Below are 18,769 nucleotides of genomic sequence, written 5' to 3' on the forward strand. Positions count from 1 at the left end.
AAAAGGCACCACAGGGACAGGACCACCTTCCGTTGTCAGTGCGCACAAAAGGACTTAAAGAAATCGACCCCTCTGCGTGCTCCTAGCGTAAGGTTTTCTGACTGCAGGTGTGCCTCGGCTTCTTCCTCTGCATCACCCTCTCTGCTCATTGCGCCCGAGGTCCTGTGACTCGGGCGTCCGTGCGTGAGAGTGGGGTCAGCTCAGGTTTCTCAGTGGAAGTGTGGCACCGTGGTGTCAAAGCTTGCTCCATCTCTCTGCAGTTAGGGGCACAAACACGCCCGTTGTCGTCTCTCTCCCTTTTAAATAAACTCCATTTCCTACTCCTTGCTCTCTTTAACTTTGCCCTGTCTTCGTCTGCTACCCATTTGCTCTCATGTCTCCCTGTCCACTGGTATTGTCGCTCCCCTGCTCTCTTTGGCCGGAACTGACACAGGTCACTCCTCCGTCCTGCAGGTGCCCCATTTCCGTAACCGAAGTGGCAGGCCGGCCGCCGCTCTGCCCCTTACTGGCCTGCTCCCTGTTCTCCCCTGGCGGCCCCTCTCTCCCAGAGGGTGTCATCGTGTCTGATGACACCTGGCTTTGTGAACAAGGTCCAGGTGTTGGAAGCGATCATCTTTGCAAAGGAGATGAAAGGCAGGAGCCAGTGGGGCCTGAGAGGACCTGGAGGCACTGCATCTTAGCAAAGGGAGAATGAGGGACTGAGCCCCACCCTCCCTGGAGCGGGGGCCACCGGGGTGAGCATCCACCCCACCAGGGTGAGCATCTGCCCCACTGGAGTGAGCGTCCACCCCACCAGGGTGAGCATCTGCCCCACCGGAGTGAGCGTCCGCCCCACCAGGGTGAGCATCTGCCCCACCGGAGTGAGCGTCCGCCCCACCAGGGTGAGCATCTGCCCCACCGGGGTGAGCGTCCGCCCCACCAGCGTGAGCATCTGCCTCCCGGCTCAGCCCTCCTTTCCAGGATTCCCACCAAGAGACAGCCACTGGGGTGAGCGTCCGCCCCACCAGCGTGAGCATCTGCCTCCCGGCTCAGCCTTCCTTTCCAGGATTCCCACCAAGAGACAGGCATGTTGAAGAGCAAAATCCCGAGTCTTCAGATAAGGGTATATCTTTTCCTCTGTGTGTGTGTGTGTGTGTGTGTGCGCGCGTGCGCGTATGCGTGCACACGCACGTATAAAAGCAAGACTCTAGGCCTGAGCAGTCAGGATCTCTTGGAAAGGGGCATTTGTTTAGGCCCTATCTATCCATATGGGCACTTTAAGCTGTCGCACATGTTTAAACAAATCCAAAGGAAGTCTCGGAAGGCCGTGCTCGTGGAGGTGGAAGTGTGAGCTCTAAGTGCGTGTTGGTGGGCAGGTGGCTACCAGGAAATGAAGGGACGTGTCCACTGCAGGCTCCCATCTGAAGCATGGCGGGGCACCGGGCGAGGGGCTGGTGGCGGTGACAGTACCCGAATGCACTTGGCTGCTGTGGGTCCTCTCAGACTATGCATTCTCAGTGCCTTTGCTTGAAAAGAGCATCCCATTTAAGTCAACACTTCCTCCCTACTCATTCTTTCCTAGGTTTTCAATGATTTTATTTCTTCGGAATCTTCATGTTCCCCATTTATTTTTTTTTTTTTTTAAGCAATAGAGAGTGAAGTGTGATGCTTCACCAATGACCATGTCTGTGCTTTGATCTTTAAAAACGCATGCCATAACAAGAATATATCAATACTTGCTACGAAACTTAAATCTCTTTTTACAACTGGGGTTTGGACTTCGAATCCAAATAAAGGATTTAAGTCATTTGGAGAGAAGAAAGAAGAGAGATTCGTCCCTCCCCATCCCAGCCAGAAAGAGTGAGAGAGTGAAAGAGAGAGAAAGAGGAAGAGTAAACAACAAATCAGATACGTCGATCTGATTAGGAGCCAATCTGGACCAAATCAGCTCTGCTTCACTGGGAATCTTTAAATAATGCAAAGGAGAAAAGGACAGTGATTTCGGTCTCCTAGGCAGCGGGTCGGTGAATCAGACAACAATATTCTTCAGTTCAATCTAACTCATCCAAAATCATGCAGATTCAGCCTAAGTTACTGATTACATATTAATGATATAAAGATAATGATTAATTTTATAAAGCACCTTCCTCCGAAGCTATAAAAGCTTATAAACTATCCAACGTGTTCACTTTTCTCTCATAATTTGCTTATACATTTAGGAGAAAGTAACTAAAAATATATTTTCCTGATCCTAAACCATTACAAAATAAACGCTTGTAAAGCAAGTCACAGCTGACAAGGGCCATACACTTCCGACTTCATATTTTTAAAAATGTCACTCTTGCAGTCACTGATAGTGTAAAAATAATGTTCTCATAGAGCACTGCAAGTTAAAATTTTAAAACAAGCTAATTTCGATAAGGGTCGATGTGACCGTATGCGATTTTTCCTTCCCAACTACCATTCATTCCACCGTGGGCAGCGAGAGCCGCCCAGCCTCTCTGGGCAGACACGGGGCTTGGGTTTCACTCTGCTACCCAGCAGTCCATCTGATAGGCTGCGAAACGATACTTTCAAAACCTCGTCTCGATATCAGGCCACACTTTCGTATCAAAGAAAGCCAGGCCGGAATGATCCAATTTGCAAATGGCACATGGAAGGCGCGTTGCCCACCGTGGTTGGATAAGCACCATGACCCGCAGGGCAGGTGCTTTTTACCTGCCGCTATGAATCAGTCCCTCTTAGCCGTGTGTCTGCAGGAGCACCGTGGGTTACGCTAAACTCATTTTCTTCACTATTAGGCTTAAGAGGAAACTAGTTGCTTGCTGTGAAATAGATTTGCACCGCCAGTGTTTTAAAACTTCATCAAAATTCATTTGTCTTCTGGAAGAAACTTTCACACACTGCGGGTGGGCTTGGGAAGTCTAAACAGGTACCTGAGCGAGGAGAGAGGTGTGGGGGGCTGAGAGAAGCTCCACGCAGCAAAGCGGCTAGGATGGGCCATGTACAGGTTAATCGGACTGTGTTTTAACTTCAGTGATGCTTAGCCACGGGGAGCGGCGTCAGTGTGTGAGCCGGTCAGGCCAGAGCCCATGCATTCACGCACCTGTTCCTGGAGCACCTTAAGCAATGCCTGGGTGTGTGACTGCTCTTCCTTTGCTTGTTCCAGCTCCGACTTTTTGTTGTTTAACTCCTCCTGGATGGTCAGCAGTTGCTGCGAAATTAAAGGATATTTAGAGTAAAAAGGATGGCAGGTCAGGTGATCGTAAGATATTCGAGATGCCCATTTCAAAACGAGAGACGGTTTTTATAGGTCTTAAAGCTTAGTCCAGATCTCAGTTAATGTTTGTGGGTGTTCTGGCCCTCCCCAACTTAGTGTAAGGAGTATTCCAGTTTATGGCACATTATTAGGCTGTTTGTGATACTTAATGCACAACGAAACGAGTCTGTGTTGGTATTTACGAAGGCATCGTTATATTTCTTTAAACAAATGCACATTTATAGAAATATGAAGAATAGCGTTAATAAACAACGTATTGATAGAAGGAATTAAAAAATAAAAATTACAAATAATTAGTCATCTCCTTCAAGATGACTTCATTTTACATATGACAGTAAAGCTATTTCTCCAAGTGGCTGGGACCACAAAAGAACCTTTGACTTTCTCTGTTATGACAGCGATGTTTTATTAGTTCAGCGGGACTGAAGTCCAAACTGCAATCAATATATCAGCCGGGAAAACTGCTGATATAAGCTGTCAAAACACTAAGCCATGGCCTACACTGCTATTTTTAAGCAGGGCCACTGAAGGGACTTCTGTAAACCCTGAGCTTTCCTGGCCCTATCAGCTGTAACTCACACGGAGGCTTTTACCCTCTTGCCAAAGGCACAGCGCTGCCCAGCACTCACTCCTGGGAACATGGCTACATGTTAATACAAACACAGGCTGGGGGACGTTTAATTAAGACCTTCCAAACTCGCCCTGGAAACAGCTATGTCTGCTCAAGGCTTCTTGACAATGAAGGACTGGTTTGAAAAGACAGAAGTGCGTTTCTTCTGCTCCTGGACACAACGAATGCTGCAGTAATGACAGGAAAACCCTGCGGCCACCACCCTGCCAGGAAGGACGCCGCCTCCGACACCAGGGCGGCTTCTTCGGGGCCTGGACAAGCTGGCCACGGGGCCGCCTGGACCGTTCTTAGCTACCGAGGCCCGAGAAAACACCGCAGTGGATTCCTGACGCTTCGGCCCACCAACTGGAAGGGATGAATTCAATCTTCACAACCGCTAGTTTGGGGACTTGCTGGGGTATAGGGCGTACTCAGAAAAACGCATTCTGCTTTCCTGTGGGCTGCCTTGCTCTGTGCCCTCCTCTGGCACTGGACAGAAATGGAAGACCCTATAAGCATAAACGGAGATTTCCTTGCAGTTTTCTGAAAACTCGGTGGCCCCCATTCCTGCAGGTGCCCATCTCATGATCACACGAAGTGAAAGGCACACCCGACAGCGGCTCCCTTAAAAGTTTAAGTCTAATCCTTAAACTTCCTTTAAAAACGAGCCAAACCAAGGGCACGAGATTATCCTCAAAAGTGGACAGCTTATGTTGGTTCGCTGAGCACACGGAGTAGTAAAGTTTAAGAGCACTGATGTCTGGCAGAAGGGGCTTGGCTGCACTAACGATGGTACATCCATAGGATGGAGCGCTACGCAGCCATTAAAAACAAGAGGCTTATAATATGTTGTTCCCCGGACAAAAAGTTCAGGTTACAAAAGGTTTCACTGAATTTTGCAACATATTCATAGAAAGGGATCTGGATACTGTTTCTGGATGAGTCGATTTAAGGATCTTTCTGTTAGTTTTGCTTGTAATTATATTAGTTTCAGCTGTACAGCATAGTGGTTAGCCATTTATATACCTTACAAAGTGATCCCCAGATAAATCTAGTGTCCACGTGGCACTACACATAGTTGTTACAGTGTTATTGACTCTGGTCCCTCTGTTGTACTTTACATCCTCGTGACTATTTTCAGAGCCAGAGATTTGTACTTCATAATCCCTTCACCTTTTTCGCCCATCTCCCCACCCTCTTCCTACCTGGCTGCCAACAATTTGTTCCTCGTATCTATAATTTTGTTTCTGTTTTGTTTGTTCATTTATTTTGTTTTTTTTAGATTCCACATACAAGTGAAATCACATGTGAAGGTTTTTTAAAAAGCATAGTTGCCTGGGTCCTGCCCTCTATGTATTGAGTTCACTGGTCTTCTGTGGGACCCAGGAGTGAATCTTTTTAAAAGTCCCCCAGATTTCAGAAGCGCTGCCCTTGATTATTCTTTTAAGACATGTAAATAAACTTCAGTAGCTAGCAAGCGTACAATGAGATGCTTAAAATCTCAGGGAGTCAGAGAAGTACAACGTTTTTAAAAGCTGAAGAGTCTTCATATTATTAGACTGGCAGGTATTGGAAAGCTATATTGGGGCTAGCACAGCAACTAACTCATTCCCACTGCTGAGGGGAGGGGAGGCTGGGACGGCCATTCCGTAGAGTGGCTCTGGCTAATTAACCCCTTACGCACACCCCGTGGACCAGCAGTTCCACTGCCGTAGACGCGAGCCAGGAAAGTCCCCCCGTGGGGCCATCCGGGAACATTCACTACCATGTTCCATCGCGGCCTCGCATGGGGGCGGAGCCTTGGAGATAATGAGTGGCCTTCACTGGGAGTGTGCATTAGGTATAACTGGGTGGAGGGACCCCACAGAATAAAAGAATGAGATCATTTCCAAGTTTAAAATATACTGTTGGTTCCCCAACTTCTGGTGGATGAAATCCAAACCACCGATCTCCTCGGCTTGCCCCAGAAATACCAGGCTCTCTGACGAGCTCACTACCCAGAATTCTGCCTGGAGATTCCTATTCATTCTAAAAGTCAACTTAAAGAGTGCCTTTGGGCCAGCACTGACGCACGTGATGATTTATACGACAGAGAAGAGCCCCACTCGCTATCCACGAGAGCACGGGGTTAGGCAGTGGCGTTGGGGCTTGATTCCATTCCTACTCACCCAGCTAGCCGGCCACCCTTCTCCAGGACAGAACCTGCACGACTACGTGCAGCATCCTTGGGTTCTTCCAATCATCGAAGCAAAGGTAGCTGTTCTAACCGCTATATTCCCAAAGCATCTAATATGGTAGACCACATTCCATAGACATCTTCCCAACTAGACTACATCCACATAGCAGGTCATGGATGAATGAATGAGTAAAGCGATGAATGAATGTTGGCTCTGGTTTTCCCACTTCTATAGGTTTAAACCACAATCTAGCAAAAACAAAACAAAATGCCACGCACGCTGCCAAAAACCAAAAGTACTACAGTAACGAAAACTACCTGAGGCTCTGTTCCTGGGTAATTTATTGTTCCAGTTATATGGATCTGTGAAACTTCTGGAGGAAAATAGCAGTTTCACTTAAGACATTTTGATTCCTTACTCTGGCAGTTCCAGATTTCTTTCTTCATTGAAAGGGGGATATTTCTTAAAAGGCTAAGGAAATGCAGTCAATGAATTTATAAGTATGTAATTTCCTCCCCATGTTCCACCAAAAAGAGAGAGAGAGAGAAAAAAAAGAAAACCCAACAAAATAACCACTACAGGAAAAATAAAATCAATACCCCTAGACTCTTTTCTGCATTCTTCATAATTAATGTTTTCTTTTATTTATAAAGCATAAACTCGTGGATCTAACATTTATGCCTTCAGAACGGTGGTGATCTTCATTTGATTAGATATCCTATGCAACTGATGTGATAGTCCACAACTAGGTGATTTAACTCAGCCTTTCTGGTCCTTTCTCAGCTGAAATTTATGAGCCTGTGTAATATTCTTTCTAGTTTGAATTTTGAACTGAAGTTCACAGGCAGCTAGACCTTAATCAGAAGAGTCTCTTGGTCAGACTGGCTGACTGGAGCATAATTTTAATTTAATATTGGAGACTGTGGCATTAAACAGATGCCCAGTTTTTGGTGGTTAAGATTGCGCGTGTTCCAATTAGACAATTATCCATATGCCGATCGAGTGCAAGTACTCCGGTGGACAATAACAGGTAAACAAACGCCACACTTGACACGTCTCGATGTCTCCGGGCCACTGATTTCATAAGGTCATTTGTAAGGCTCTTTGGGGACAGAAATTTCAGTGCGCTATGGGTCTTTCTCTCTGACAAATTCAAAGAGCGCTACAGGGGTTTTTTGAAGCCCAGGAATAAGCGAGGTCACATTTCCATTCTTACAGATGGGTGAATCACCCAGAGGTGAAGTCATCATGTATCCCAGGCTACACTGTTCGGGAGAGACCTACAACGTGGCACGAGTCAATTTTCCTGCTTCCCACGGTGGTCTCTACCCTGCAACCACGCTGCGCTGTCGATTTGAAATGGACGCCAGGACACGCCAAATGTAAAACCCTCCTAGCGACGACCTCTGTCTAGGCTCTCACCACCGCCACTCACGAGCTAGGCCACCGGAGAGACGTACACTCTCTGAGCGGTATGAGGGTTTGACTTTCTTCAAAAACTGTAACCCCTCCTTCCTCTTTCTTTTTTCTTAAATTTTACAATTTTTTTTGTTTTGTTTTTTTTTTATCAAAGTGAAGTTTTTATATAGCTAACAGGTCATATAAGGTTAGCTCCCATGAAAGTCACAGTCCAAATGGTCTATACGAAATACAGCATCGACATCTCATTATCAGCTGACACACTCGGGAACCAAAGGCCATGGTGGATATGGCCGTGTCTGGATGGAGCGTTTTCACACTGGGTCTACGTGGCAGTGCCCTGTCTACGACCCTTGTCTCCAACCGGATTTCTCCATATACTTCAGCCTGCGATCCAAACCCCTCCTGCGGCCAGCTCTGCCAGATTCTTGTCACCTCATTTTGCTGTAAGGTGAGAGGGTACATCCATGAATCCCTTCACTGCTGCTGCTTTTCTCCCTGGGGTTCCCCAGACCCTCCACTCCTCCATCGTCTTTTGGTTCTGACTGACTTCAGAATCATCTAGGCATGTCGGCCTCCTGTCCTGCTCATGAAGTCTGCCTGTGCCTGTTTTAAATCCCACACTGTCAATCTGAAGCCCATGCGTGATCGTTCGGGAAAGTCTGAGATGTAAAAACATCGAGTGCGTATTATCATAACCTGAGAGCAGGGCTTTGCCTAGAGGCAAACACATCTAACAGTATCCCCGACAAAGGAAAAAAACCTGGCTGAGGGGGGTGGCGGGGGACAGTCATTTACCACCTGGTACCTACGAGGTTCACTTTCTCTTTGGGAAAAAAATGATGGAATTGAACTCGCTTACATTTTCTTGTCACGGGAGATGGTAAGACTACTCGAGATCTATTCTAGTTTAAAACGTCATCTGCTTCCACCTGGGGAATGAAACTATACTTCAATTTACAGCACGATGCGAGGGCGGCCAAGCCTGTGGCCCGGTTTGTCAGTCCTGGAGCCTCCCTCCCTGCCTCCAGCACCGTGACCCCCGCGGGAGACACGTCTCTCGGAAGGAACTCCGCCACTCAGATGACTGATAACAGGAACACTGGATCTCAGAAATGAAATTGTGCTCAGAGCCTAATATCCTATTACACCAGGCTATCCATATTTAATTCCTTGGGTCTTGCCTCATAAATCAATTCCTTCGGGCCCTTAATCTCGTCAATATCTTTTCTGATATTGAATTTTAAATGCCATTCTCATTGCTAGGCAGAAAGGCGACCGCTCGCTCGTGATGGGATCAGGCTTCGTTCACAGCCCGGAGACGCCAGAGTGTCGCTCTGCTTCCCGACCCTGCTCTTAAGCCACTGGCGTCAGCCAGAGCCAGACAGCCAAGCGCGCTGGCCTGTGGGGCTCGCCCCGTGGGGTCATGCCAGGCGGGGCACCCTGGGAGCTCCGGGCAGCTCTGGGGGACTTGTGCAAAAGCAGAAGTAAGTGTTTTCAAGAGTCGGGGTCCTCAAGGGGGTGCCTGAGACATAAGGCGCCTCGTCACCCTCCCGGGGCAGGGCGCTTTGGCACGGATTCCCTTCTCTAAAGGTACAAGGAAGGGACAGACAGAAGGACACGCAGTGTGTGCATACATCACAGCAAGGCCGTGCAGGGCGTGGGGGGGTGGGGCACGGGCTGCGGGTTCTCTGGCAGACGCGCCGTGGGCAGCCCAGAGGCCAGGCACCTGGAGCTGGAGTGTTTCAGGTCCCCAGGGCTGGCCTTGCTGAGGAGGAAAGCAGAAATCCAGGAATTCTGTGAGCCACGCAGCATTTCCAAAGGGAAGCAGGACCGATAGACTTAAGACTGTAAGAGTGACCTGGAGGTTGGGGTACACGGGAACCACGGCGATGCAGATCGGGGGGCCGGCGTCTGCAGAAGGGGCAGGGGCACCAGGGCCAGGCCCCTGGGCGCTGTCTGCCTGGCACGGGACATAAGCAGCCGTGACTGTACAAACTTTGACAATAGTAAAACTAATGAAAGGCTCATCCATTTATCATCACTGTGTACCCACGATTCTAAACAAAATCCGTGGTAAAATATTTCCTGATCAAAACCCTTTGTGGATCCAAAATCTCACCATTGCTGCCATTATTGTTCAGGTTAAATAATACAGACGTGATCTTAAAATGAGCACATTATCATTACCTACCTTTTAACAAGCACACTCTATAGAGAAAAACTAATTCGGAAAATGTCCTGTTTCACAGTCTACTCCCACGCCAACCCCCCCGCCCCCCATACACACACACAAGAGCTTCTGGATTTAGAATCCTTTGAGCCTGCTTTCCACACAGTGTCTCCAAACCCTGCAGCCCTGCATGCACCCCTACATTGCTGCAGGAGGTCTAAAACAAACAGACCAAGAACCAGAACTCGGGCTACTTCAGCTCATTCCCCAGGACCTCTCGGAGATGCTTGCCTTTCAAGCTAAAGACAGTGAAACTCTGTGAGAGCCGTGAGTTGTATCATTTTGGGTTGGTAAGGGCAAATTTTAGTTCACATATGAAATATTTTTACTAAATTTTAATATTTTAAAAATGAAAATGTATTCTTTTAAAACCGTTAGCAGTTTGCTTTAAAACTAAAGGACAAATGGAGAAAATGTCGCATCAATGGTGCAATTAGTAACTGCCTAAATTGTACTCTTTGTTTGCATTGGTTCTATTATTAAAATTCACTTATTTACTGGATGATTATTTACATACTGCATCATATTGACTATAATCAAATGATCAAAGTTTAAACTGTTAGGTGAATTAAAAAAACTACTAAATCATTGTACTATTTATTGCTTTACAAGCATAATTCTATGTGAAATTCAATATAAGAAAAATTTCACTGCACGCATTTCTTTCTAAACCATTATTATTATTATTTTCATTTCATGATTATTACCGTAAATAATTTCGTCATTATAGGAGGAGGGCATTTAAAAAAGGACCCTCCGTGTGTGTCGGATTACACTAGGTATGACACTGGCAGGCAGCCTCGTCTGAGCAGGAGAGGAAGACGAGGCCCTCGGCCTACTGGGCTGGGGAGACTGGGACCTGTTTCATCAGACGTGGCTTTAGAGACCATTCCCCTCGCTTGGACATGCTCCTCTGAGGGCCTCGGCATTTGTATAATCTAATGTCATGATACACTACATCCCGATAAGGCAACATCATTCTGAGAAGAAACAGAGCCAAGAACTGGCAAAAAGGCAAAGAAATTGGCCACAGGTCACCATTTCGAAGGCTAACGTGACCTGCTGTGTGACCTTGAACAAGCCACTTCACTGCTCTGATCTCTTTTCCCTCGCAACTGTTTCTTGAGACTAATTTAGCATTGGCTAAGCAATACATCAATTTCTCGAATGCTGAACACAGGAGAAGAAGATGCATAGGTAGTTTGGAAGGCTCTAAAAACTATTTTCTCTTCTTTAGATGATTTTTTTTTTTAATAGCGTAATTTGCAGAGTCATTTCAGCTTTCTGTTTTTCACTTTCTTCACATGTTGAATAAAATTAACAACACTCACCAGTGGGATACTGTGAGACTAGAGAACACCCATTAAGTACGTGAGGCTCCTCGGATGGCAAAGGGTACCAAGAAGATGTCTGTCGTCATTCTCTTTGTAAAAATGGAGAGATTAAGACCCGGCAAGTCCAAATGACTTTGAACTTGCACGAGCGGGCACTGCCGGGAATTCACATTCAGCGGGAAAGGTCTGTTGGTTAGCCGCACTGCGGCCTCGCTGGTCGCCCTCCTCCTGCCAACGTTCAAAACACAGGACCAGCCAACTTGAATTAGCACCATTCGTGCAATTCACAAGAGAAGGTGTCAAATGCCTTGCTAAAGCAGGAACATATATTTCAGTGACATTCTCTCCATCGCCTTTGCTGGCGGCTCCATCGCAAGCGATGACCCAATTTGCTGGGATCTGTTTATTCTTATCACTTTTTTTTTTTCCAATTCTATGAGCTGGTCATCACCCCAGCCTCTGGGCGCATGTACAGCTGTTAATGTAGAAATTTAAAATATTAACGTGCTTTCCAGCCAGCTTGGCCCATTTACTTTAAACGAGAACCTGATTCAACAGCTGAGTCTTGCGCCGTGGCCCAAAGGCCGAGAGAGAGTTGTTTTTCCTTCGCAGGGTTTATAACCCAGTCATGATCAGAGCTTCTAGCTAGAAAACCCTTTATGGGTGACCTTCGACCAAGATCCTGTGGCCACCTTCGGAGAAAGAAAGCGTAATCATAGTGAGGGGGCCTTGTTCAGGTGCGCCCCTGGAGAGCCAACCCAGGCTCAGCCCAGCATTATTAACGGCAGGCATCACCACCGTCACTGGCCACTTTGAGCACGGTTTTAGGAAAGCAGCTTTGGGCTTAATGGTTCTGGAATAAGGACCTGTGTTGGAGTCTTGAGAGCTTTTAGTTGAATCCTAATGATGAGAAAATTCTAACCATCGAAATGTTCTGCGGACGAACGAAGAGGGGACACACAGCTGACGGTTTTCTCTCCACACTGGCCACCGACGTCTAAGGCTGGAAAACGTTCGGCCTCGTGGGACTAGAAGGCCTTCGTTCCCGATTAACTGTAGGACTTCGGCGAAGCTAATGCAATGATTACGAAAGCCCCAGTTTTTCTCTGTTGGCACAAGTTAATCTTCGTACGGCGAGGAGACGCCAGGATCTGGGGTCAGGGTGAGGAGAGAGGACCCCTGAGCCTCACACTCTGACTCCTTTGGTGCCTCTGGAACAAGCTCTGCCAACGCACGGGCGGGTCCGTCCACCACAGAGGAAGTGAGGGGCAGGTCAAGGCCGCGCGGTCCCCCAAAGTTTCCACGCGATATTCGTGCACTTAGGTTGGTCCGGAAACCCACATTTCAGGAGTCTCGGAGTGATCAGAACCTCCTGGAGATTCCAAGGAGATGCTTCTACTGTTCTCTACTCTAAGCCCTGGATAGACAGGTGAGGGCGGCGGCCGATAAATGCAGCTTCCCTGAGGCCGCTGCTTAGATGCTGGACTATCTCGGGATTGCCCTGTCTCTGGACTGTAGCTTGTCTCTAAGGGAAAACAATAGTATATGCAGCGGCGACAGAAAGCCTTCACGAACAGCGCCATCGCAAGATGTGCCACAGCGTCTTCATGTCTGGGGCTGAGATCTCTTCAGTGACAGAATACAGCGTCACCCACCTTGCAGAGAACTCGAAAGTGCAGGCATAAAATTACCATTTTAAACCAATCTTCTCTGCTTCAGAAACATTAAATGCAGGAGGCATTAAAGAAGTCAGCTGAATTACTCAGACCCTTTCCAAGAATTGGTGTTAGCACGGTCATAAACGATAACAGCAAGGGGGGAAAAAAAAAAAGCCCCCAAAGCATGAAAATTAAGAGAAATTAGAGCTGTAGCTTTACACTTAATGTCCATAACCACCTACCCTGTGATAAGTGTTCCTCAGCCTCGGCAGTCTCCCCGCCACTCACGGTTGCAACTGCATGCACCTTAGTATTATGTGTAGAAGTCGGCCCCGTGGCCTTCTAATGAAAATTTCAATCACAGGTTTTGCCGATGTCAGCTGAAAGGCCAGCTCCTCACAATGATGGCACAGATGAGGTTATCATCCGTGATACACAGCTAGTTAAGTCTGCATTCTAGAAATAGGGAGAAATACCAAGGGTAGTGTTGACTCTCAATTTTTCAAAAGGAAAGAACAGGGTCTGCTAGTAGACCATGCAATAATCTTTTTTTTTTTTTTTCTTTGCTTCCAGATGACAATTTGAAAATGTAAATCATGATACAAAGCAAGGCAGTTACATTTTAGTCCAAGTAATTATATCAAGGTTAAAAGGATTATATCAAGATTAGTTGGGGAGGGTTTAAAAAAATAACCACTGTTTTGTCACTGAGTTCACTGTGGATAATCTTTAATGGGATAAATTCTCTTTTATTCAGGTTGTTAAAAGTCTCATTTTCCTTTGGTTGTTTTAGTTTTAAATCATGAACAGACATTCTGTAGCCATTAAAATGATTGTATTATTCTGTTTTAACATGTTAATGGATCCATCACATTAACAGACGTTTGTAATGCTGAACCAACCTTGCATTCCCAGAATAAATCGATTTGGTGGTTTATACAATACCAGATTAATTCAGCTTTTTAAAAAGGCATTTAAAATCTATCTTTATAAGCGAGAGTGACCTTTAACTCACCTCCCTTTTTTACTGTTCTTGTCTATTTTGGTATCACGTTTACTAGCCTTATGAATTAGTTGGGACACATTTTCTTTTTTCTAGTCTCTAAATGAGTTTGTAAAAGATTGGCATAATCTTCACTGAATGTTTGGTTAAACCTGCCTATAAGGCCATTCTGAGTCTGTTATTTTGATGTAAGATTTTAAGGTAGTATGTCAATTTTTTAAATGAGATTATTTAGGCTTTCTATTTCTTCCTGATATAATTTTGATAAGGTATTTTTTTCCTATAGGGATTTGTCTATATTACCTAAGTTAAAAAATTTGTCATTCCTGATATTCTCATATCTCTTTAATCTGTGATGTTTATTTTTGTTTTAATATTGTTATTTAATATTGTTTATTACTTATTAAATCCTTCTCTTTTTTTGTGATTAATGTTGACTGAGATTTTCCATTTTATTAGTCTTTCGAAATAAACAACATTTGGCTTTATTGATCTGTTCTTCCTTCTCTTTGTTTATTCTTTTAAGCTAAGAGTTGAATGCTTACTCCTATTTCCAGTTTTCTTTTTTCCTCAAGCAGACATTTCAATTTTTAATTTTTCCTCTAGGTTCTATTTCAGCTGAATCTCATAAGTTTTGATATGTTGTATTTTAAATATCTATTACTTCTACATATTTTAAATTTACAATTCTGATTTATTTTTGGATCTGTGGGTCTAGATGTGTTTTTAAATTTCCCCAAAATAGAGTTTAGTGATCATTTGTGAGAGCACTCCTTTGAAATGTGTTGAGATTTGCTTTAAGGTCTAACGCGGGATTACTCTTTGTAAATGTTCTAGCTATGTTCGATTAGTACAGTTTTCTGTATAACTGTGTAAGTCCTGCTGATCAAGCTTATAGGCGTCGAGTCCCATGGAAATGTTTCATTTATTACAAACGCGGGCAGGAAGAGGAAGGCGAAGGAAGCGGCAAGCTGCTTAGAGAAACGTCCCTCTACCTTGACGTCCAGAGTCTTTCATTCAAGAGTGCGGTGGCATGCTTCCCATTGTCCTTCACATGTCCATTTGTGACCTCATCTCACTTTCAACATTAGGAGAAACAAGTGGGAAGAGTCTGAAGCATTGCGCTGCCTGGTCTGGAGGCTTCCCACCGACCCCGTGTCTCTGCCTCGGGTCCTTGATGAGCATGGTACAAAAAAAAACACCACGAAGGCTCTGAAAGCGTCTGCAGAGTAGAAAGATGGCGAAATGAAAACATGACTGATGGCACCCACCGTCAGCAGAAAAGGGAACGGGAACGCCGGCGCTCACTGCCCGAGGTGGCCGTCATCCTCTCCAGAGGCCCAGGGCCCCAGGGCCCCACCAGTTGCACTGCATAAGGTCAGTGACTGGTCAGGTCCCTCGGACCTTTCACACCCGCACAGAGCATCTGTGACCTCGAAAGACAGAATGGCCTGACCGATCCTTACGCTTCGACAAAGTCTCGGCCAGTGCGATGAGGTCATCACTGATTTGGACATGAGCAGGGAGAGCGGGGAGATGAAGAGCAAGGGGCGTGGTCTTGGGGTTTTCCAGTCGCCGAGGATGAAAGGTGTATGGTGGCTGCCCAGTGTGTTCTCTTCGTTCATTTGTTCGGAGAGTCATCGCCTAGGAAGCGCGAAGTTCGCCACAGAAGACGGGTCTTAGGGGCCAGCATGAGTTTCAACACCAACATCAGAAGGAAAAAGAAACTAACACTTATTTAACACATCGGGGGAAAATCATAGCCTCTGCGTTGCAACTCTATTTTTTTTTTTTTTCCCCAGGGAGGTAAGAGGTAGATATAAATGAATGTAAAGGGAAAAGATTCTCAGAATGCACGCCAGTATAAGGAGGCAGAGTATGGCCCTGAGGGCCGGGAACTGGGAGCCCTGGGCCACAGGAGGGGAGAGCCGGGGGGCTTCGCTTGGTGACTTAACCTCACTGATGAAAGATTAAAACTAGGAAGTGAGCTGGATTAGGGGTCCGCTCAGGCCCCCCCTCGCCCGATGTTCTGTATATTAAAGTCCTCTTTCTGCAACAGGAGGTAACTCTGGGCCCACATCCAGTCCGAACTTTATATCTAGAGCAGAATCCCCTCCATCATTGTATTCTTCCACGCTTTCTGACCGTGGGTGGACCATGCTGCTTTGCAAAGCACACACGGGTTTCATACGAGAAATGGCCAGCGAACTGGGCTGAAAATCAAGCCAGTCAGTCACCAGCTGGGCAGAAAGGACTGAAAAGACCAGTCTGATCTACGAAGACCCAAGAGCCTGGATCTGGGAGCGCTCCTTAAACGATCTGGCGATTCTCTGAAATCGATCTGAGCTCCTATTACCGGGAGTAGACTGGTGAAACTGTAGCACGAACCTCCTTCTTCTCTTTCTCCCTAAGTAATAAACAAGGAAGATTACTGGGGGCGGGGGGGGGGCGATTATATCGTAAAGATAAACTCAGCATGGCAGCATTTTTCTGGGCCTTACACGGAGGTCATTACCGAAACCTGCCTGAAATAAGCTGAGTGGCAATGAAGACGAGAAATACAAACCACTAGGGAAGGAATATAAAGCCAGGAGAAAAGACAACAAGGGGCACAGGGAATTTGTGAAGGACCAGATGGCAGAGCACCACTCTGTTTCAATGATCGAAATGACTTACTCGGATAAAATGCAAATCACCGGTGAAAACACGCACCTCTAACTCCACGAATGAGAGCCCGTATCCCTCTGATGGAACACCTGGGTGACACCTGGCTCAAAACAAGTCAAGGTGGTGGAGACATAAAGATGGAATGCGCATGCGCGAAGGCACAGCGGAGCGATTTAAGAGGACAGGAGGGGAAAAAAAGTGAGAACGAAGCTTCCAAAAGTCGCTCTGTTCTTCTTTCACTTACGAGTGCCGCCTGTAACACCCGCTCCTCGGAAATCTACCACCGGAGTTCGAATATTCCTTCTCCTTTTCTACCTGCCCCGTACTTGCAGCACGTAAAGCCGTCGTGGCTGTGTACTAAGGGCAGTGTGTGTGTGTGATGTGTGGCGTGTGTGTGACAGAAAGAGAGAGAGAGAGAGAGAGAGAGAGAGAGAGAGAGAGAGAGAGACTGAGCACGAAGACCTCAGACGTAATCGCCTAACTGAGGAAGGGGCGTCAAGATGAGCACTTTGCCAGGCAGGGTCCCTTCACCCCCCACCTGAGTGGAATTGGTGGTCTATAAAGCGAGGGCCAGATTGGGCACTAACTTCGTTTAAGTTTCCCTTGATGACTATTCAGGCCGTTTTGCTAAACGGCGGGGAAAACACAGTCTTTAACTAACAACATCTTGGACCTGAATTCCCAATTCCACACTTGGTTACGGTTCCAGAAACTTCAACTGACGAAGCTTGGCTATCTCGCTGGTCAACATTTGAAAATGATTAACCCCGTAAGTTCGTGCGTCCGTAGAGAAAGAGGCTGCGAGGGTACATGGACGTGTCAACACTGGTTTTATCTGTGGGTGACACTAGGAATAGTTTGTTTCCTCTTACGCGCTTCTTTTATGCTTCCAAGCTCTCTGCATGGAGTATATAACCCTTTATAAAAAGGAAAATAAAACAAAAATTAAAATGACAAACCTAGATCTGGAAAGCCTGTAACTCCCACCTACGTTTCTCTTCCTCCCTGTTTGTTCTCTTGCTCAGATAAAGAGGTTTTTTTTTTTGTTTTTTGTTTGTTTTTTTTCCCCTCTGCCTCGTTCCTCTCCTTCCTGCCCTGTTTCCACATCGTGGTTTTTCGCCTCTACCACACTTGCCCACACTTTCTCTTCGCGGCCTTCGCCTCTGATGAGAAGAAAATTGGCTGGTCTTCCTAATGCCCACGCTTCCTCCCCTCACGAGCTGCACGGAGGACGCTCCCCTCCTGAGAGATGGATAATGACACCGGCCGAGCGGGGAGCGTGACACCTGCGGTATACAGGTGGCCGCGTGCGCTGCCCGGGGCCGAGGCTGCAGCATGGAGCAGCCCGCTTCTTTGCACTGGCAGGACCACAAAGACGTGGAGTCAAGGCCAGACCACGAGGATTCATTTGGGCGTCCCTGGCTGGAGGGAGAGATGACCATGGTCAGACAGAGTAAAAGGCCAGTTTGTGTCTGCAACGGAAACCTGTTTTGATTTATTGCATGTAAGAAAAGATCCATTTCACTGTAAATCTGCTACTCTTGGTGTGATACGGCTTATAAGTCAGGAAGCAATTTCCAAAAGAGGTGGTAGAGGGGAGGGTCATTCAAAGGTCATGTAAGGACAGCAGGCTCCTGGTGTGGGGGAGGGGTTCCTTTGTCCAGCGACAGCTGCGCATCTACGAGTCTATGGAAGTTGTGGTATTTCCCATTGCAGGCTGCAGGGACAAGCGACTTTACTGGTGCACAAGGCAGTGCCGTGACATCTACCCCTGGCTGCTACATCGATTCGTCTGCTAGCCTCGTTATTTTTAGAAGGGGTGATTACTAATGAGGATGCATTTGATGATCAAATTAATTAACGGCGGAGCAGGATAACGAAGGATGAGATGAAGCCTCCCGTAGTTAAATTGTATGAGGGCTTCTCTTGCCCTTCCCAGAAATGAAGAGTTTTTTATTTTCACAGTCCAAAGTTAATAAATAAAAGCCGCGTGAACATTCTTTCCTTTTGTTTGCTAGCTCTCACTCCGCTGATCTAAAGACCAAAGCGGGGGCTACCACGCAGTCAGGAAGCAGGTTTTGCCAACAACATTTCTAGCAACCAACAAGCGCAGGAAGGACAGAGCTTCTCGGCCTTCGGCTCCGTGGGGACAGCAGGTCTGAGCAGCACGCAGAAGAGTATGGGAGAGCAGAGGGCAGGGGCTGCGGTCAGACAGCCCGGGGCTGGAATTCTGGCTCCATCAGGTGCGTGCTGTGCCCTGGGCCAGTCACTTGACATCGCCAGGTCTCAATTTCCTGCCTGAGAAACCAGGATAGCTCATCCTCCTGAGCTGAGCATTGTGTGAAATCCCATTGTGTACTCTTGGGAGTTAACTGTGGACAGTGGGCTGTCGGGGTGCGTGGGGGGTGA

General features: G+C 46.7%; 1 protein-coding gene across 1 annotated transcript in view; it reads right to left on the reverse strand.

The window, feature by feature from the left end:
• The window catches only part of ENOX1 (ecto-NOX disulfide-thiol exchanger 1), a 286,775-nt gene that overhangs the window by 40,716 nt on the left and 227,290 nt on the right, over positions 1-18,769 (reverse strand). The window contains exon 13 of the mRNA XM_025048988.1: positions 3,086-3,193. Within this exon, the coding sequence (XP_024904756.1) occupies positions 3,086-3,193 (108 nt within the window). The remainder of the gene's footprint in view (positions 1-3,085; positions 3,194-18,769) is intronic.

The sequence above is a fragment of the Pteropus alecto genome, unplaced genomic scaffold (assembly GCF_000325575.1).
Source record: "Pteropus alecto unplaced genomic scaffold, ASM32557v1 scaffold35, whole genome shotgun sequence".
NCBI classification, from domain to species: Eukaryota; Metazoa; Chordata; class Mammalia; order Chiroptera; family Pteropodidae; genus Pteropus; species Pteropus alecto.